Here is a 20,909-nt window from a genome sequence, read left to right as displayed (position 1 = left end):
CTGTCCCTTGGGAGAGACCAGTTAATCATGTATATTAATATGACTATGCCAATTTGTTTGGTTCCTTACACTCCCACACATTCTCACTAACCAGACGTTTGACATAGAACACATCTTATTGGCTAGAACATTTTGAATTCAAGACAAGGCGGACAAATATACTAAAATGGGGGATATAATTGCAATGTCAACTCTCAAATGGTATCACAAAGATGGCTGAATGGTAATTTCTGTTGTTTCAAATGAGACTGTCAGTTCTTCATAGGAAACCCATTGAAATAATTTCACTATAGTAGATAACATAGAAGAAATTACCATTTTAGTTGACATTTGAAAGTGAGTGGAATAGCAGCCTTTGTTGTGGTAATGATTAGACATTTTAATTTAATTTAAATGGTAATGGTGTACAGGTTGAATTGCAATGGTCAGAAGGGATAGAAATATTATTCATAGAATGGACCTATGATTAAAATAACCCACCCCAAATGTCTCAGCAAATGTTAGACGCAAAATAAAAAATGATGCAGGATCAACAACATATCCAAACATGTGAATAATTCTAACGACAAATTTTAAGGAAATTGACTTTAAACGTTACAGACCACCTTGTTTGTAACGATCTGGACGTCTATCTAATGGTATGGCAGGATATGTACTCTATGTTTCCAGAACAATTTAATTATCATGCCCAAAAAGTCCCTTTCTGACCAAATCAATGGTAAAACATCTATGGGATGTACAGTGGGGAGAACAAGTGTATTTGATACACTGCCGATTTTGCAGGTTTTCCTACTTACAAAGCATGTAGAGGTCTGTCATTTTTATCATAGGTACACTTCAACTGTGAAAGACGGAATCTAAAACAAAAATCCAGAAAATCACAGTATGATTTTTTAATAATTAATTAGCATTTTATTGCATGACATAAGTATTTGATCACCTACCAACCTGTAAGAATTCCGGCTCTCACAGACCTGTTCGTTTTTCTTTAAGAAGCCTCATTACCTGTATTAACTGCACCTGTTTGAACTCATTACCTGTATAAAAGACACCTGTCCACACACTCAATCAAACAGACTCCAACCACTCCACAATGGCCAAGACCAGAGAGCTGTGTAAGGACTTCAGGGATAAAATTGTAGACCTGCACAAGGCTGGGATGGGCTACAGGACAATAGGCAAGCAGCTTGGTGAGAAGGCAACAACTGTTAGCACAATTATTAGAAAATGGAAGAGGTTCAAGATGACTATCAATCTTCCTCCGTCTGGGGCTCCATGCAAGATCTCACCTCGTGGGGCATCAATGATCATGAGGAAGGTGAGGGATCACCAAATTTAGCTTTTTGGTCTAAACTCCACTTGCCGTGTTTGGAGGAAGAAGAAGGATGAGTACAACCCCAAGAACACCATCCCAACCGTGAAGCATGGAGGTGGAAACATAATTCTTTGGGGATGCTTTTCTGCAAAGGGGACAGGACGACTGCACCGTACTGAGGGGAGGATGGATGGGGCCATGTATCATGAGATCTTGGCCAACAACCTCCTTCCCTCAGTAAGAGCATCAAAGATGGGTCTTGGCTGGGTCTTCCAGCATGACAACGACACAGCCAGGGCAACTAAGGAGTGGCTCCGTAAGAAGCATCTCAAGGTCCTGGAGTGGCCTAGCCAGTCTCCAGACATGAACCCAATAGAAAATATTGGGAGGGAGCTGAAAGTCCATATTGCCCAGCGACAGCCCCGAAACCTGAAGAATCTGGAGAAGGTATGTATGGAGGAGTGGGCCAAAATCCCTGCTACAGTGTGTGCAAACCTGGTCAAGAACTACAGGAAACATATGATCTCTGTAATTGCAAACAAAGGTTTCTGTACCAAATATTAAGTTCAGATTTTCTGATGTATCAAATACTTATGTCATGCAATAAAACACAAATTAATTACTTAAATATCATACAATGTGATTTTCTGGATTTTTGTTTTAGATTCCATCTCTCACAGTTGAAGAGTACTTATGATAAAAATTACATCTACGTGCTTTGTAAGTGGGAAAACCTGCAAATTCGGCAGGTTATCAAATACTTGTTCTCCCCACTGTATGTGGAATGTTATGAGTCAATCAGGAGGGTGTGTGGTGTGGTTTGTGCCACCACCTGGGTAATGCCGGCATCCTCTTTACTTATTTAGACAGCAAATTTTACTGGGTGAAAAGGTGTTGCTTGTGTTATGCAACAATTAGAAAGAGAATACACATAGGTCACATTTACACACATTATATATCAATCCATGTTTTGCAAAGAGCTGTAAGATAATTGGATAATAAGCAGAGGATATAGGACATACGCAGATTTACTGTTGATGTACACATTGAAAGAATCAATATATTAATACTGGGAGATGAACAGTGTGTGAACGCAGTACATTTACTTTGTGTAGTCTTCATAGGGGGCTTGATGTGGTGAACGCAGTTTGTCTCAGTAGACCAGATGACAGTCAGCAGATGTGCCAACGCGCACCTGGCACACACTGCTGTTGACTGACCAATCAACTGACTGACTGACTGATTGACTGACTAATCAACTGACTGACTGACCAGCCGTTCTTTGACTTGCTGCTTAACCTTCACCAGTAAGAAGAATCCCTTCTGGTTTGGTTTAGATGTGCAGCCTCAAAAATTTCTGGTATAGACTGCTCCATACCGGGGACCCAGCGCAAATCAAAATTAGTGTCCTAGGGTACAAACAGCCTTCAAATACACAGGCAGCAGTACTCACTCACTGCTTCGGTAATGCAGCCACATAGATGGTGTGAAGGCTCCCTCTAGTGGTTATAAAAGGCTGTGAGGAGTTGTGGTCATGTTTCGTTGGACATGCTGCCCCTAAAGGTTGCCAGTTCTTTTCTGTAATGGCATGTTTTGGCCAGGGAGCAGGGAGCCATTATAAACACAGAGACATATTCTCTGCTCTGGTGTTCTGTTTACTGTACTGACCAGACTGGTCTCTTGAGGCCCTCCGGTCTCTTCAGGCTATCGGTCAGCTAGCTGTGTTATACAACTAGGAGGAACCTGTTGATTGGGTAAATAAAATGAGACATGAAGAAATTCAAAGAAAAAATTAGGCATGCATTAAGCACAGTAGAAATAATCTTTCAGTTTTGAAAAGTGTTTTAAAACTGAATGATTATAAAAAAGAGCCTACCCACGAGTATTTGATCCCCTGCTGATTTTTTATGTTTGCCCACTGACAAAGAAATTATCAGTCTATAATTTTAATGGTAGGTTTATTTGAACAGTGAGAGATAGAATAACAACAACAAAATCCAGAAAAATGCATGTCAAAAAATGTATAAATTGATTTTCATTTTAATAAGTGAAAAAAGGATTTGATCCCGTCTCAATCAGAAAGATTTTTATACAGGTAACGAGCGGAGATTAGGAGTACACTCTTAAAGGGAGTGCTCCAGATCTCAGCTTGTTACCTGTATAAAAGACTCCTGTCCACAGAAGCAATCAATCAATCAGATTCCAAACTCTCCACCATGGCCAAGATCAAAGAGCTGTCCAAGGATGTCAGGGACAAGATTGTAGACCTACACAAGGCTGGAACGGGATACAAGACCATGGCCAAGCAGCTTGGTGAGAAGGTGACATCAGTTGGTGCGATTATTCGCAAATGGAAGAAACACAAAGGAAGCGTCAGTCTCCCTCGGTCTGGGGCTCCATGCAAGATCTCACCTTGTGGTGATTATTATTAAAAAACACCTCGTACGATTATTGCTCTACTAGGTTGACAGCTTTCAGTCTTTGCTCATGGGTTTTATCAAACTAAATTAATACATTTCTGCATCCTCCATCCCCCTTCTCAAAACCTTCTAAATTAATCAAGGAAAGGTGGTGTGGAAAGGGAACATGCATGAGTATGCACTATAAGATGATCCTTCCCATTTATTTTAGGTAGATCCTCTTATACACATTCAGGCGAAAAAGTAGGTAACACCCCCTGGAAACTCGTCTTTTAAGTACACAACATGTTATGTTAAATTCCAACCACATTCAATTATAAAGGAAATCCAATTTCACAAATGACACAACAAAAATAATATTTCAAACCATTTATGCAACTATAATAAAAAGAAATGCAATGAAGGAAGGTGAAGTTGTTTGGCACATTGCCAGGTGACATGATCGGAAGAAAAAAAAACACTGCCGGTAAACAGAATTACTTCATACCAATGTAAGGCAAGGAGTCGGTATCAACAGAATAAATTCATACAAACCGTGAAGCAGAGGCGGTGGCGTACAGCACAGAGGTTTGGGACTGCTTTGCTGCCTCAGGTCCACTCAAGGCCCTTAAACCCCACCCCCCGTACTGCCCATATATGTTTCATTAAAAAAATATAGTTGAAAAACAGAAAACATTAACACCCGCTATGATCACGCACAGCCTTCACTGAAATTATAGGGAGGGACGGTAAACAAAGAAAATAAAAAAGTATCCCATTCTTTGACTGCCCTGTACTTTAAGTATCTATTCATTGTTTGTTGTCTCTGAATCTAAATTGTCAGTGTCAGTTATTTTAGATCTTCTTTTTAACTATCAAAATTATTAAATTTACATCTGTACCATCTACAGGCTAAATTAAAATAATCTAATCTTATTAAACACTTACTACAACTGGTACTACAACTGACAAAATTGTAAATGATTTAGAATGTACATTTGAATACCCAAATAACTAAATAAAATGCAATGTCAAAGTGGCACTGTAATCCAAAGCAAACCCAGTGTCATCAGGAAAAATGTGCATGACTCCCCTCTAAAGACCCGTTCCTGTCCCCTCAATATACCTCCAGCTGTTTTATCATTCCTGGCCGCTGCTCCAGTAGACTTCTGCCCTTCTCTCTCTTTCTTGGCTGCTGTCCGAAGAACCCAGCCGAAGGGGAACCCAGCCGAAGGGGAACCCAGCCGAAGGGGAACCCAGCCGAAGGGGAACCCCTCATAGTTTTAGATTTGTATACATGGGGCAAGACATTGTCTTTTAAACAATAACCCAAAAAAAGCACAACCTTGAGGTCATCATTATCCGAAGTACTGTAGATGGAGCTTTCAGATGACGTCCTTCCTTGTCACACGCCCATCGTGTGGCAAGGCACACAGACTGACTGAGAAACATACCGTTCCCAGTGAACAGGATCACATTACTGGTCACTGCGTTAGACTAGGCCGAAGCCTGCTGCTGGTTCAGACCGTCTGTCATGCCAAAACGGAGGACCCTTCTCTACAGTAGGAACCACACGCCAAATATTCTAATTTACACCCAATGCTTTAAATACAGTGATTGAAAGCATGGCCTCAACCTCACTTATGAGGGTACAGGTTAGCAATGGTTTCAAAGCAGCAACACTTATGGCCACATTTTACGTTAAAGGTTTAGTAACAAACAGTACTGTCAAAAATGGTCAACGTTACACTGCCAAAGATCCCACTTCTGGGGTAAAAGAAAACATGCGTCCATTAAATAAAAAGTAACGCCACAGTCCGAGGAAACACTGCCATTATGTTATCATTTGTTCTGCAGAAAAGGCAGAGGTAAAATAAATACAATTTGACATACATTACTATGACACTCACAATGACGCCTACCGAGAACACTCGTTTCTAGTAGCGGTGTTGTATTGGCAGTCATATTGCAGACAGATGGGGCAGTTTCATGCAAAGACTGAAAAGGTGAAGCGGTCAGGGGCCACCAAAATTCTACTACCACGACTGACCTCTTTGAACTGGGTCAGACTATAAAAGCATGGTGTAGGATTGAGGCCTGGTCAACTCTTCCAGTCACAATCTACAGACAGAACTGATACACAAAAGAGAACAGTCAGCACACACAACTCTGCGGATGGGGAACTTTAGAAAAAGAAACAATGAAAACACACAAATGCAATTTCTCAGCGGCAGACCCACATTCCCCTGTTCTGAATGGCTGAGACTTACACAAAGCCTGGCGGCTTCCTCATTCCGCAGGACAATTAGGTACAGTAAAGGCTTTTAGTCCCTTTGTGTGACACAATAGATAGAGAGGACATTGGGGCTAAAAAGGATGAAATCTGACATTATTGTGAAATTAGGGCTGCCCTTAATCCTCCACTCCGTACACAGAAAACTACAAAAGTTGTTTCTTCTCATTTGCAATGTTCTTTATTATCATCTTTTCCAGTTTGGATTTGAAAAGAAGCATTCATTTTCTTAATTAAATACTTAAAGTAAAGCGAAAAAGTATTTACAAAATATTTAATTAAATTGTAATCAATGACTTTAGGTGGATAATTACAAGCCCCTTCTGCTAGCTGAGGAGAGAAAAATATAAATACAGGGAAATCTGCCACATTTCAGAAAGGAAAAAAAGAATGCATGGCATAACTTTAGCATTTATTTTTGAAAAATAAAACAAATGGCATATATATTTACAGAACCCTCCTGAAATGCATTTCCACTAAACGGAAGCAGAAAAGGCCTTAGGACTTTTAATGTCATCATTGAAATTTTTACCCTACTTTTTTAAATTCATTTTTTTTAAAGTTGATTTTGCTATATACCTTTTTCAAGTTTTAATATTGATTTTATATTTTTAAAATCCACAACAGGCTTGTTGAGGGCCTTGCAAACCCTCTTTCTCCCCAGAGTTTTTTTTTGAAGAGTCGAAGATGGAACATGTCAGTTGGCAAGCTTGGAAGCATTGTGACCCCCCCCCAGCAGCAAAAGGTCCATGTCCATTGCCTCCTAGTTCCATTTCACCAATCCCATTCCTTCCAGAGTACATAGACAGGAAGTCCACACAAGTCTCACAAAGACTCTTGACTGAAATGTCCAAAAACAGGGAAGTCTCGAGAATGTCCCCTTTTCTTTATAGAAAAAAGAAACACTCCAATCATTCAACACTCAAAAGCAAAAAGCTAATTTGCCGACATAAGAGCATCATCATGTAGAATCATACATACATATGACACATGGTCACCATGCCTCATTCAACATGATATATGACGTAATCAAATATTGTGTGTGTGTGTGTGTGTGTGTGTGTGTGTGTGTGTGTGTGTGTGTGTGTGTGTATATATACACACACACACACACATACACATACATATGCAGCCTTTTTTAAGTTCGGTTGTGGGTTTCATTTTGTTGTTTTTCTGAACGTCACAGCATTGCCATGGCAACACAACGCCTTTAAAACAAGGGATAAAACCTGATAACACTGAAGGAAAGGGCCACCCCTACAGCTTGTAACGTTTCTCATTGTTTCACAATTAGTTTCTCAATGCATTTATTTTAGTTGAAAGAAACAAAAATGAATAAAATAAAACAAAACGATAGCATGTTCGATCCGTAGTAGAATCTCTCCCAGTCTTTAGTTTATTTTTCTCTATTTAAATGCAGAAGGATTTTGTTGATTCTAACAGACCCACGTTTCTGAATCATCAACATCATGTTGTCCCTTCTCCAGGTCCTCGCAGAGTCCAGGGGGCGCTGGTGAGAAGATCCTAGCTGTTGTTGTCCGACTCCTCATCCTCCGCCTCACGAAGCCAGGTGAAGAAGGCAGTGACGGACTTAAGGGCCACACCCTTGCCCTGAATCTCAGCTGGGTCCTTACTTGACTCCCACTTATAAAAGGCCTCCTCTTTGATCACATCCTCATCATACAGAGTGTCAAAGAACATCCGCAGGAGGTCTACAACAAGGAAGGAAGGACACAGGCAGTCAAAAGAACACTACGTAAGTGGAGAGAGAGGTTTTCAATACACACTGTACATACAAAATACGGTTTACAAACGGCTACAAACACAGACCAAGCCTAAGAACACGGTTAGCATGTAAAAAAAACTGACGAGGATAGATTTGAGAGCAATCCGGAGGAGAGTTACTGTAGACGCGCTGTGTTCTACTCACTGGCAGGTTGCTCCATGTCCACCATGAGAGCCTGGAGGGCGTAGAGAGCCTGCAGTTCCCTCTGCTCATCTTTCAGGTACTTCTGGAGCAGCCAGGCCCTCTCTGTGATCACCTTCGCATCCAACCTGTAGGGTTTCTCACCTGGGGGCAGAGAGAAGACTAGTTAACCCAGAAGCACGACCTTTCTATATCCACGATCAAATCTGAACCATAATGTGCCAGATACACTATTCACCACCAGCACTAACCCAGCATCTAAGTATTAAGCAAAACAATGTTTTATTTGGGATGGTGTATGTTTAGGCGGTTTAACTCACAGATTATGGCAGACTGGCAGATGGAAGTCATGACTGCTCTGACAAACATGTTGGAGGACACCTGCGTCTCATCCAGGTTGGCCTACAGAAGAGAAAACACATCAGCGAACTGGGCAGTGGGGGATCCAGCTTCTCTATGGTCCTTCTTGCTCCAGATTAAACATCCAAAGGGGGTTTGGGTTGGATGGTTACCGACTGCCACTTCTTCCTACCTGGATACCGAGACTCTGATGGGATCTCTCTCTGGTGTATTGTTGCACGGCAAACTGACATTTTTCTTCAGTTTCTTCACACAGTTGGCTGATTTGAGAGCTGACTGTCAATGAGAACTTGATGACTTTGTTCGCCCCCTTGTCTCCTTTATGTCACCTGCCAGTCATCTTGCCTATGAACTGACCCTGTGCCTTTGTCTTTTCATAATATTCATGTAGGTAGCACACTATTAGAAAAGGGATTGCTTGTTCCATGCAAAATGTTGTTTGGTAAAATAAAATACAAGTTTCTCCCAGGAGTTGCCAACATATTTACATCCCAATTGGAAGTGATTGGCGTCTGTACTGATATCAGCTATAACAGGCTCCCACTGAATGTGTTCCAGTTATTTTTATTATGATATAAATTGGATATAATTCTACACACCCCTGTGAAAATGCCAGGTTTTTGTGATGTAAAAGAACGAGACAAAGATAAATCATGTCAGAACTTTTTCCACTTTTAATGTGACCTATAATGTGAACAATTCAATTGAAAAACCAACTGAAATCTTCAAGGGGGAAAAATGAAAAATAAAAACCTTACAATAACCTGGTTGCATAAGTGTGCACACCCTCTTATAACAGGGGATGTGGCTGTGTTCAGAATTAACCAATCACATTCAAACTCATGTTAAATAGAAGTCATTACACACCTGCCATAATTTAAAGTGACTCTGATTAATCACAAATAAAGATCAGCTGTTCTTTAGGATTTCCCTGACATTTTCCTAGTTGCATCTCAGAGCAAAAGCCATGGTCCACAGAAATCTTCCAAAGCATCAGAGGGATCTCATTGTTGAAAGATATCAGTCAGGAGAAGGGTACAAAATTTCCATAGCATTAGATAAACCATGGAACACAGTGAAGACAGTCATCATCAAGTGGAGAAAATATGACAGAGACATGGTAGCTGTGACGTTTCTCCAAAATTGATGAAAAGACGAGAAGAAAACTGGGAGGCTTCCAAGAGGCCTACAGCAACATTAAAGGAACTGCAGGAATTTCTGGCAAGTACTAGCTGTGTGCTACATGTGACAACAATCTCCCGTATTCTTCATATGAATGGGCTATGGGGTAGTGTGGCAAGACGGAAACCTTTTCTTACAAAGAAAAACATCCAAGCCCAGCTGAAGTTTGCAAAAACAAACATCAAGTCCCCAAATAGCATGTGGGAAAATGTGTTCTGGTCTGATGAAACCAAGGTTGAACTTTTTGGCCATAATTCCAAAAGTTATGTTTGCCACAAAAACATCACTGAACAGCACCCAAAGAACACCATACCCACAGTGAAGCATGGCAGCATCATGCTTTGGGGCTGTTTTTCTTCAGCTGGAACCGGGGCCTTAGTCAGGGTGGAAATTCCAAATACCGGGCAATTTTTGACACAAAACCTTCAGGCCTCCGTTAGAAAGATGAAGAAGTAGTTCACCTTTCAGCACGACGACAACGCAAAGCACACATCCAAATCCACAAAAGCATGGCTTCACCAGAAGAAGATTAATGTTTTGGAACGGTCCAGCCAGAGCCCAGACCTGAATCCAATTCAACATCTGTGGGGTGATCTGAAGAGGGCTGTCCACAGGAGATATCCTCACAATCTGACAGATTTGGAGAGCATTTGCAAAGAATAGTCAAGAAATGTAAAGATGTGCCATGCTAATAGGCACATCTAAAAAGACTGCTGAGTGCTGTAATAAAATCAAAAGGTGCTTTTTTTTTTCTCAAAGATTTCAGTTTATATTTTAATTGAATTGTTCACATTCTGACATGATTTATCTTTGTCTCATTATTTTACATCACAAGAACCTGGAATTTTAACTGGGGTGTGTTAACTTTTTATATCCACTGTACATGTCAATACCCAATACATCAGTATATCAACCATTCAAATGAAATGGTAAGTAAGGGTCTATTGTTACTTAAGTGTAGGCTATTGCAAATATAAAGCAGTGAAGGAAGTACCAGGCCTTTGTGTTTTCTTTTTCCTTTTAGCTTATACTTTGCAATGGGTCCACTGTGAAAATGATACCATGGACGGTGGGAGGTTTAATGGTTTAGGGATGCTTTGCTACCCGAGGACCTGGATGACTTGACATCACTAAATGAACCGGAAAATCCACTCTACTCTCAGAGAAGTCTAGAAAGAATGTCAGGCCATTCATCTAAACCGAATACAAAGACCATCTGGGTCAAGATAATAATCAACAAATGCTGTCTTGATAGAAAAATGTGCAATTTATTCCGGTTCCCTTTATCCCAAATGAGGTGTTAGTTGAAAATCAGATCATTTGCAGATCAAGCATCCCTAATATACAGTAGGTTAAAAACAGACAGCACTTTAACACTAGAACCGCTAAATGCCTACGCCAATAGGCGTTTGAGATTGTAATTAAAATAAAACAGCCAATTTGAAAGCTACACCCTCCTCCTTCCATGACTTTTCCTAAATAGGCGTATATTATATTGTTCCGTTGTCGAAATTCTGAGAGGCTTTATTAGAAAAAGACGAGGTCTGGAATTAATAGGCTGTGTGGAAATCTACATTATGTATGTATGGAAAGAGAAATTAAATCGCGCACACAGCTTATTCATTCCGGACCTCGTCTTTTTCTAATAACTCCTCTTGGTTTTTCGATAACTTATTCATATCACCTATAGAAAAGAAATGATATGCCAATAATCTAGGAGACTGGAGCTATGCATTGGCACGATAGCTCAACTGCAACCGCCGGGAGAGACGTGCAAAGACGCACGGTTCACAGCCTATTCATTTCAGAACTCGTCCTTTTCTATGTATTATTTTTTGACGTTTATTTTTCTAAGATGCGAACTTCAATACAAACACATTCTTGTATTTTTCAAATTAACCATTTAAAACAATGTAATTCATTCATTTTGAGACTTCTATGTAGCGTAGATTGATGATAACCTGGATGAACTGATGCTCTGGCTGGATGGTGATGCTGCGAAGGAGAATGGCCATGCTAATAGGGATGATTTGTATGCTAATGACGCCAAACAACGCTGGGCTCTGTCGGTTATAAGGAGTAAAAAAGGCCTGGCGGTTCTAGTGTTAAGCCACTAAACATCTACAAGCAGTCTATTCAGGTAAGACATACATGCTGCATTTCAAACACACAAGACAGGCATTTCTTTCCACCATCACGGCAAACATTTGCTAAGGTGACAGATCGGGCGACGCACCCACAGTCAGCCTCAACTCAGTCTACCATAGGACTAGAAATGACTACTAGGATAACATCCCATCTGTGAGTGCGGTTAAAAGAGTTGGAAGCCATCTCATCAACTTGACTTCAGGAGAGTGTGGGGAGAAACGTGAAAGGGGAGAGCGTTCTCTAAATCAACGGCGTATGTAGAAGACACATGAATAGACAAAGAGACGAACATGCGCAGAAGCTTCTGGGTCTTAAATGCCAGAGATACATTTAAGAAGAAAAAATGTCAGAAGAACAGGGCCACCACGTATGACTGAGTCTAAACCTAGTGAGTCAAAACGATTGTACGAGGAACAGAACCAGGACACCCACTGGACAAACACACACTCGGCCTACCTCGACCCAGTCATAGATCCTCTGGTTGTCAGCCTTGTCCTGGATGAGTCTGTCTAGTTGTTTGATCAACTGCTCAGAGCTCAGCTCCATCTTACTGCTCTTCACGGGCTCATCTTCTACTCCTTCCAAGGTGAACTCCACATTCTACATTCAGAGTCATGCCATTACAGTTTAAAGTTTTTGTTTAAAATGTCTGTATGTATTCATCAAATGCACCAAATAACTTGGCGTCATCCAGCACAATGACATTCTGGTGACAAGACACCCGACCCCCATATACAGTGGGGAGAACAAGTATTTGATAACCTGCAAAATCGGCAGGTTTTCCCACTTACAAAGGCATGTAGAAGTCAAATTTTTATCATAGGTACTCTTCAACTGTGAGTGACAGAATTGCATGACATAAGTATTTGATCAGAAAAGCAGAACTTAATATTTGGTACAGAAAACTTTGTTTGCAATTACAGAGATCATATGTTTCCTATAGTTCTTTACCAGGTTTGCACACACTGTAGAAGGGATTTTGGCCCACTCCTCCATACAGACCTTCTCCAGATCCTTCAGGTTTCGGGGCTGTCGCTGGGCAATACGGACTTTCAGCTCCCTCCAAAGATTTTCTTTTGGGTTCAGGTCTGGAGACTGGCTAGGCCACTCCAGGACCTTGAGATGCTTCTTACGGAGCCACTCCTTAGTTGCTCTGGCTGTGTGTTTCGGGTCGTTGTCATGCTGGAAGACCCAGCCACGACCCATCTTCAATGCTCTTACTGAGGGAAGGAGGTTGTTGGCCAATATCTCGTGATACATGGCCCCATCCATCCTCCCCTCAATACGGTGCAGTCATCCTGTCCCCTTTGTAGAAAAGCTTCCCCAAAGAACGATGTTTTCACCTCCATGCTTCACGGTTGGGATGGTGTTCTTGGGGTTGTACTCATCCTTCTTCTTCCTCCAAACACGGCAAGTGGAGTTTAGACCAAAAAGCTAAATTTTTGTCTTAACAGACCACATGATCTTCTCCCATTGATCCTCTGGATCATCCAGATGGTCATTGGCAAACTTCACACTGACCTGGACATGCGCTGGCTTGAGCAGGGGGACCTTGCGTGTGCAGCAGGATTTTAATCCATGACGGCGTAGTGTGTTACTAATGGTTTTCTTTGAGAATGTGGTCCCAGCTCTCTTCAGGTCATTGACCAGGTCTTGCCGTGTAGTTCTGGGCTGATCCCTCACCTTCCTCATGATCATTGATGCCCCAGGAGGTGAGGTCTTGCATGGAGCCCCAGACCGAGGAAGACTTAGCATCATCTTGAACTTCTTCCATAATTGAACTTTTCTAATAATTGTGCCAACAGTTGTTGCCTTCTCACCAAGCTGGTTGCCTATTGTCCTGTAGCCCATCCCAGCCTTGTGCAGGTCTACAATTTTATCCCTGATGTCCTTACACAACTCTCTGGTCTTGGCCATTGTGGAGAGGTTGGAGTCTGTTTGATTGAGTGTGTGGACAGGTATCTTTTATACAGGTAACGAGTTCAAACAGGTGCAGTTGATACAGGTAATGAGTAGAGAACAGGAGTGCTTCTTAAAGAAAAACTAACAGATCTGGGACACCCGGAATTCCTACTGGTTGGTAGGTGATCAAATACTTATGTCATGCAATAAAATGAAAATTAATTAAACATAAAATCATACAATGTGATTTTCTGGATTTTTGTTTTAGATTCTGTCTCTCACAGTTGAAGTGTACCTATGACATAAATTACAGACCTCTACATGCTTTGTAAGTAGGAAAACCTGCAAAATCGGCAGTGTATCAAATAATTCTTACTACAGTGGGGAGAACAAGTAAGAGGACAACTGACATTTGACTCTTATTTACTGTTACTACGACAAAGACCAGTAACAAATGAATATCCTCCCGCTCGTACAGATTCATCGTCTCTAATGGCTCACCTTTTCTGTCACAAACTTGTTGACGTCCTGGTCTTCAGACAGGAAGTCCTTCCAGCTAAGCCCTGCCTCCCTCCACATGGCACCTGCCTTCTTATGGCTCTGAAGGAGGCAGATCCAGGAGATTCCACGTGAAAACAACACAGGATTCAAACACTTCTCGTATATACATAGTTGGAGCGACGGGCACTGGAACCAAAAGGCTCGGCATGTGAAGGGGGACCTACCATTTCCTTGCAGAGCAGGGAGAGAATGTGGACCAGCAGAACCCCCGCCGTACCCTGAGGAACCAGAGGCTTGGATATTTGCCTGCACGGTCAGAAGACGAAAAACGAGGTCAATAGGTCACGTCTAAAACAGAACAGGCCGATTGACCAACAGACTGGAGTTGTGGGAATAAAGCTGAGGACTGACTTGAAGAGCTGTCCCATGGGGATGCCTCCTTCATGGAGCATAGGAGTTATGAGTTCAGCCAGGTATAGCCAGATGTGGGGGATGTCTATGGCCATGTCCTCTGCCACCTCCAGGATCTCCACAAGCCTGATGTCACACAGACACATGTTATACACACATCCCACCTGCACATACGTTTTTCATTGTGCGCGTGATGATCCGCGGTCGGCGAGCGAGGTGACTGACCCTTTGTAGTACTGGTCTGAGGGCAGGGTGCCGGCCTTCAACAGCCGGTGGAGTAGCAGGCCCATGCGTTGCCTGGCAATGGGGCTGCGCTCCAAGGTGGACTCCAGACCGTTCCGTACAAACACGAAGAGCAGCGGGGTGCTGTTCATATCCACCACACACTGTACGGCCTCCTACAGCGGGGAAACCATGGCAACCAAAAAGGTTTGCTTCTCATTTCAAGTATGGACAGGGTTTTAAACAATCAAAAATAACAGAAAACCAGAAAAAAATAACATATGGGATGAATCTCCTTAAGGCGGATGTTGTTTCCATTCAGCCACGTGAGACTAGTGCGAGCTGCATTACGAATCCTTGTGGTGCTGCCTGTTGGTCTGTGTGCGGTGAAGTCTAGCCTGACAGAAATGGGAGGGTACCTTCATGTCATTGATGTGTAGATACTCCTCGATGATGGCCGTGGACTTCTTCTCCAGTTCCTCTGCACTCAAGGCAGGTTTGATCTGGGTAGGAGGTGGGGTTGGAGTGCCTTCCCTCTTCACTGTGGAAAACAGGACAAACGGGACAGAAGAGTTATTTGTACACGTCTGCCCAGAGCTGACGATATATTTTCAGGCGTGGTGCATCGTAGCAGGACACCAGGTTGTCTGTATAAACGGTGTTCTTGAGTGAGAGTGGGACAGAGGGTAAGCTAATGGGTCTGCGGGTTTTTTGGTTCATACCGTTCTCCTTGCCTCTGGCTCGGTCAGTGCTGGCCTGGTCTCTGCCGGCCCGGTCGTCAGTCATGCTGGACACGCGGCGCACAGGATCGGACGGGCCGCGGTGCTCCCTCTCCCGGCTGTGCTCCTTGGTCTCCCGGCTGAAGCTTCGCTTGGTGACCGGGGGCCGGTTCCTGTCACGGTCCTCCCTCCTGTCGTCCCGTCTGTCAAAGCGGTCGTTGCTGCCGCGGTCGTGGCGCTCAAAACGGTCGCTGCCACGCTCCCGGCTCGAGCTGTTCCTGTTTGTGCGGATGGAGGGGAGTGAATTAACACAAAGGTCTTTATTAAACATTAAAACGCCCCACTGGAAGACAGAGCCGGCAGGAACAACAGAGCCTGGTTGAGTCAGATGTAGTGTTGGTCAGGCTGCTGACCTCTGAGGAAGCCTTCGGTCTGAATCCAGGGAGGGACCGGTGGAGGAAGACAGTTGAGGCTGCAGCGCTGAGAACCTGTTGACGGTGCTGGTGGCTTGGCGACCTCCTGACTCCGGGGCTACAAGCACAAACAAACACACACACCATTTGTTCACATACCTTTATCAGCACAACAGACTAGACCCACAGTATGCTTGGCCTGACAGTAGGTCGTTCCCACTATTGACCGTTACTGGTTGTTGAACTCACTCGTCTCCCCAGCTGGTTTGGCTCCCGTGGTCCCACCGCTGCTACCCTTCCCCCAGCTGCCCCACATTCCCTTCCCCCCGAGCTGGGGGGCCAGCAGCTGGTTGTTGAAGTCTAAAGCGGCGGGCTGCAGGCAGAGGATAGAAACACACGGTGAGGAATGGCAGGGTCACATCTGGTGGCATCTGCTTTAAATGGAGGTCGATGGTAAAGAGGCTGGCTGCCAGACCGCTTAGAGATGTACCTTGGGATTTCATACGAACAGACCAGAAGCCAGGGGCTGACAGAACTTTTAAAAAATAGGGTGGAGGATTAAAGCGGAACGGAGTAGGGGTCAACGATGCATGGCTGAGGAACAACCGTAGCGGCGCAACAATGACAGCGACCCGTCACTGACCTTGGTGATCTTGCTGAGGCGGCTGGTGTCGATGGGTCTGTTCTTGGTGGAGATGGGCACCGTGTTCCAGCCCTCATCCTGGGGCTGACTCCTCAGGCCCGGCTGGAGATGTTGACCACCACGGCCCCCCTGATCCCTCCCGCCGCCTCCACGTCCTCCTCCGCCGCTACCTCGAGTGTTCTGGTTCAAGAGCTGCTGCTGCACCTTGAGCACCTCCCTGTGCTCCTCCAGCTCGGCCTCCTTGTGGATCTGGTCAATGGTCTTGGGGCCCTGCTCCCCTCTCCTGGGGACCCACATGTTCTGGAACGAGGGACAAAAGTGACAGGAAGTGAGCTGAGCAACATCCACGGCAGGGAGCTTAGAAGGAAACGTGTGGCACCTTCCGACACCTTTCTTTGAGACCTAAGGTGAGCTAGCCCAACACAAACCGCTAGGTCAGCTTTTCCTGAGGAAAGAAAAAACTGAAACTGGAGTGCCTTTCCAGTAAACGGCAGGGGGGAGTGAACTGTGTACAGCAAACAACTCTTATGAAACATCTCCTGACCGCTGGCTTTGGTTACTAGCTTCAACAACACCGTGATTAGGGGGGAAAGCGTAGAGATCCGTGTTACAACGCGGAACATATAGGAAACGTCAAGTAAATATGGACCTCTGTGTTCAACCAGGCAGCGGATGTTAGTGGGGAGGATGGATTTGGACAGGGTGTTAGAGATTGACCCAGACTGAAACAGGAGTTTAAATCCCAAAAAATAATCAACGCCCCCACACATCATCATACAATTCACCTCCACATACTGAGAATCAGTCAGACACACAGACTGACGCACGGCAAATACTTTCCCAGAAAGGTCACAGGAGACTAACCTAGTTAGAGTGTGACAGTACAGCATTTATTATTTCCTTCCACCGGTAACAGCTAACTACCCTGTACACAGTGGTGTACCTACATTCTCAGAGGCCCCAGTGTAAAGTAAGCGAGCAAATACAGGGGGCCCAGCACCCTGAAGTGCATGGAGGTGGGGGGCAGCATACAGGGTCCCCTCTGTATTTGTGCTGGTGAGCGTCCCTGTGTTAACTGGCTGAGTTCTCTCCGCCTGGACCATATATAGGGCTTTTGAAGTGGTGACAAGTGAAGACAAGAGGTGAGATGATTTGGGTTCAGAGACACAATTCGAGGTCAGACGGGAGTGAGGGAGACCATGCAAACGGTAGTTGGAGCCATCGTGTTCTTGACCGGTGTGATTGGATGTAAACAAACCAGAGAACAGGCCATGGTAAGTTTAGATGAAGAGGACTTAGGTAAGGAGGGTGAAGTAAATGTGTTCCCCAGAAAACGGTGTATGCGCGGTACAGCGTTATTACCCGTCTGAGGTCCAGAACGTCCTGGAGCATGAAGCGTATCCTGGACGAGGTCTTCTTCTCTTTGATGATCTTGTCCATCTGGGCAAAGTACTGGTCCATACGAGGCTACAGGAGAGAGACCGGGCCAGGTGTGTCACAGGGGTGGGGGGTGGGTTAACTCAGTCAATTTAAAACAAAACCAAACTTAACATTTGACTTTAACTTAACTTTGTCTCTTTAATGTGTTTTGTAGATTGGAATATAAACTGACCCCAATCCTGGTGTGAGAGCTATAACACTGTGTCATCGCTAATCTATTACATCGATCCACAACCCTATGAATCTCAGAACTGTGTGTGTGTGTGTCAGTGCAGCTCAGTGTCACCTTGGCCTTCTCAAAGTCCAGGTCCTTTCCGATGGTGGACAGCAGTCGGCAGAGGCACTCTAGCGACTCCTCGTCGTGGTTCTTCAGCAGCTTGACGATGCAGTCGTGCATGATGGCCTCGGTCAGCATCTTCAGCTTGAACAGCTCGCCGATAAACTTGATGTTGCCGAGTGACCGCCGCCGCGCCTTGTCCTTGGCCTCCTCCAGCTCCACCTTCAGGCGCTCCTTCTCCTCCTCCTGACGAGAAGTGACGTACCAGGGGGCGAGGTAGCGGGACGGGGAGGGAGGCATACCAGACAGACGGTCAGCTAACTCACACACAATCGCTAAGTTTTATCTACGGCAAACAGTAATATAGCAATCTACTGTAAATGGAACCAGTATTGGGCGTGTTTGGATCAACCTGGCCAGGGCCCGACTCGTACCGTGGCCGCAGCATCCAGTTCTTTCTGCTTCTTCTCGAAGATCACGTCGTCATCCTTGTCCTTCTCAAACTCCTTCTGACAGCGGTTCAGAAGCAGCTTGCGGAAATTCACAGTAACACCCGGCTTGTCTGTGGTGGGGACTTTGAGCTGACAAAGGGAAGAGAAATACATTCAGGCCTCGGTTGGCAGACGTCCTATAAAGAAGGAATGCGGTACCACTCGACAAGGAAGTGTCCCTGGACACACAGCACAGGAGAAGTTCTGGCGAGAGCAGAACTCAAATGCGCTAACGTACACTCCCCCGCAACTCACCCCCATCAGACAACGGCACATGTTGGCGTAGGCCACAGAGAAGTTGGGCTCGGAGATGGCCTTCTCGAAGATCAGGTCGATGACCCCCTTCAGCCTCTCCTCTGTGTCGATGGTCAGCTCGGTGACCTGCTTCATTAGCTGCTGGAACATCTGAGGGGTCAGCTTGTTGAGGATGGAGCGGACCCTCCGGAACAGCTCCTGGGTCTTGGCCTGTTCCGGGTTGTTCATCTCCTCCTCAGGAGCTGTCCGGACGCCGGCTGCCTTCTTGACCGTAGGCTTCCAGGCCTTCTCAGCTTTGTTGAGCTTCACGTCATCTGTCAGAGACGAGGATATGTTGATGATTCTCCTGGGTTCCTTGCGCTGGCCCTGCTGGGAACGGCGAGGCCCTCCCCCACCCATGCCAGCAGGCTGGAGCACAGGAGGGGACAAGGAGAGAACTGGAGTCAACACTGACCTAATCGCAGAGTCCCGGAAAGAGAGTTTGAACGTCTTTCAGAAAATCAATAGCCAAGGGAACATACCGGCCCTCCTCTGTGGCCTCCTCCTCCACCTCCGATCCCAGGTTTGCCCAGGTTGGCAAACACAGGCGTGAAATCAGGGCCCATGTTCATCCCTGGCAATCGACTGGGGTCCAACTGGCGGAGAGGGGCCTTGTTTGCCTGGCGGCGAGAGTAGGACCAGGAAGAGAGAATGAATGAAAGAGAAATACAGAAGTCAACCCAGTAATTAACAGGTGAATGAAGTAGTCCATCTCAACAGAATAATCCAAGATTTTCCTATAGATCATATGCAGTGGTTCCTCCAGTCCAGCAGCGTATCGCACTGTACCTTGTCCAACACCACATCACTGATGTGAGGTAAGCCTTCAGGCTTTGACATGGAGGCGTTGATGTACTGGAAGCCCAGCAGGAACTCCCTGTCATACCGCTTTTTCTCTTCTGGGTCAACAGGCCTACAAAGTTCTAGAGGAGAACAGGAACAAGGAGATGAGAGGGGAAACACATGACATCAGAGTTATCATTGTATCACACCGCAGATGGAAAATAGGACTACAGAACTAGAGCTCTGACAACAAAATGTCCAACTATGTAAAACTTTTCATCTGCCTCTGGTGACAGTAGAAGGAGGTCCTGCGAGATAAGGGAGTGAAGGGAGGTCCTGCGAGATAAAGGAGTGAAGGGAGGTCCCACTGAGATAAGGGATTAGAGAAAGACTTTATTCCCCCAAAACGTTTAAGTGATGGTAGATATTTCAGAGGAGAAATGAGACCTTCTTTATATTGGTATTTGAGGTCCCCTGACTGAGGTTCGATGTTCTCTGCATCCAGTTTGTCCTCTTTCTCCTCCCACGTCTCATCCACCTCCTCGGCTGCAGGAGTGGCAGCGGGGCGGGGCTCCTCTGCGTCAGAGGCAGAAGTGGGTGTGGCCTGCTCTGGCTCTGAAGGGTTCTCCACTACCTTCTCCTGGAGAGAGGAAATGGAGAAAGGGGAAATGGGGAAGAGGGAGAGAAAACGATGAGGGGGCAGAGACAATCGAGAGGGGTCTTAGTACATTTATTTCTTCTTGTGTGGAGCCAGGCGTAGAAGAACAATTGAAAAGCAGCTAGCTTAAAGCCTTGATATGTGAAGATGTAGGTGGTGTGTTGGACATGGACAGAGTGGGCGATTCGTCTCAGCGGACCTCTTTGAAGGCATCCAGAAGGTCTCCAACAGCCTCCTTCTTGTTCAGATCCTTCATCTTCCTCTTCCTCTTTGGCACAGAAACAGCGGCTACAAGCAGAACACCAACACAGGTTCAACTAAAAATCTCTTTAGTTTAATAACAGTGAAAGCCAGTCCGTAATGCAACTCAATGCCCTGCTCTCCACTGCAGTAAACACGTTGCGGTTTCATTAGTATGTCTGTGTCAGAGCTATGAGCATTCCAACTACCCTCTGTTAGACGAAGAAAAAACATAGGCTTGAATGTTTTGAAGGGTTTTCATCATTATATAATTAGACTGATGTAAACTAT

General features: G+C 44.8%; 1 protein-coding gene across 19 annotated transcripts in view; it reads right to left on the bottom strand.

Moving 5' to 3' along the window:
* Positions 1-6,402: 6,402 nt before the first annotated feature.
* LOC105016596 (eukaryotic translation initiation factor 4 gamma 1) overlaps positions 6,403-20,909 on the bottom strand; it is a 42,640-nt gene continuing 28,133 nt past the window's right edge. For 18 of the 19 annotated variants that reach the window (XM_029124399.2, XM_029124590.2, XM_029124515.2 and 15 more), the window contains 21 exons: positions 20,578-20,666; positions 20,168-20,360; positions 19,727-19,860; positions 19,420-19,557; positions 18,899-19,306; positions 18,587-18,733; positions 18,162-18,398; positions 17,798-17,902; positions 16,436-16,735; positions 16,042-16,165; positions 15,793-15,910; positions 15,383-15,657; positions 15,080-15,201; positions 14,664-14,836; positions 14,439-14,564; positions 14,252-14,333; positions 14,028-14,126; positions 12,081-12,224; positions 8,255-8,336; positions 7,938-8,078; positions 6,403-7,719 (listed from right to left, as the gene is read on the bottom strand). In XM_029124399.2, coding sequence (XP_028980232.2) covers positions 7,532-7,719; positions 7,938-8,078; positions 8,255-8,336; positions 12,081-12,224; positions 14,028-14,126; positions 14,252-14,333; positions 14,439-14,564; positions 14,664-14,836; positions 15,080-15,201; positions 15,383-15,657; positions 15,793-15,910; positions 16,042-16,165; positions 16,436-16,735; positions 17,798-17,902; positions 18,162-18,398; positions 18,587-18,733; positions 18,899-19,306; positions 19,420-19,557; positions 19,727-19,860; positions 20,168-20,360; positions 20,578-20,666 — 3,425 coding nt within the window. In that variant the 3' untranslated portion in view covers positions 6,403-7,531. The remainder of the gene's footprint in view (positions 7,720-7,937; positions 8,079-8,254; positions 8,337-12,080; positions 12,225-14,027; positions 14,127-14,251; positions 14,334-14,438; positions 14,565-14,663; positions 14,837-15,079; positions 15,202-15,382; positions 15,658-15,792; positions 15,911-16,041; positions 16,166-16,435; positions 16,736-17,797; positions 17,903-18,161; positions 18,399-18,586; positions 18,734-18,898; positions 19,307-19,419; positions 19,558-19,726; positions 19,861-20,167; positions 20,361-20,577; positions 20,667-20,909) is intronic. The other variant, XM_010880574.5, reaches the window with a different exon arrangement.

This window comes from Esox lucius, chromosome 1 (assembly GCF_011004845.1).
Source record: "Esox lucius isolate fEsoLuc1 chromosome 1, fEsoLuc1.pri, whole genome shotgun sequence".
Lineage (NCBI taxonomy): Eukaryota > Metazoa > Chordata > Actinopteri > Esociformes > Esocidae > Esox > Esox lucius.
The sequence above is the reverse complement of the archived record's forward strand: the minus strand, read 5'-3'. Positions and strand labels throughout refer to the sequence as shown.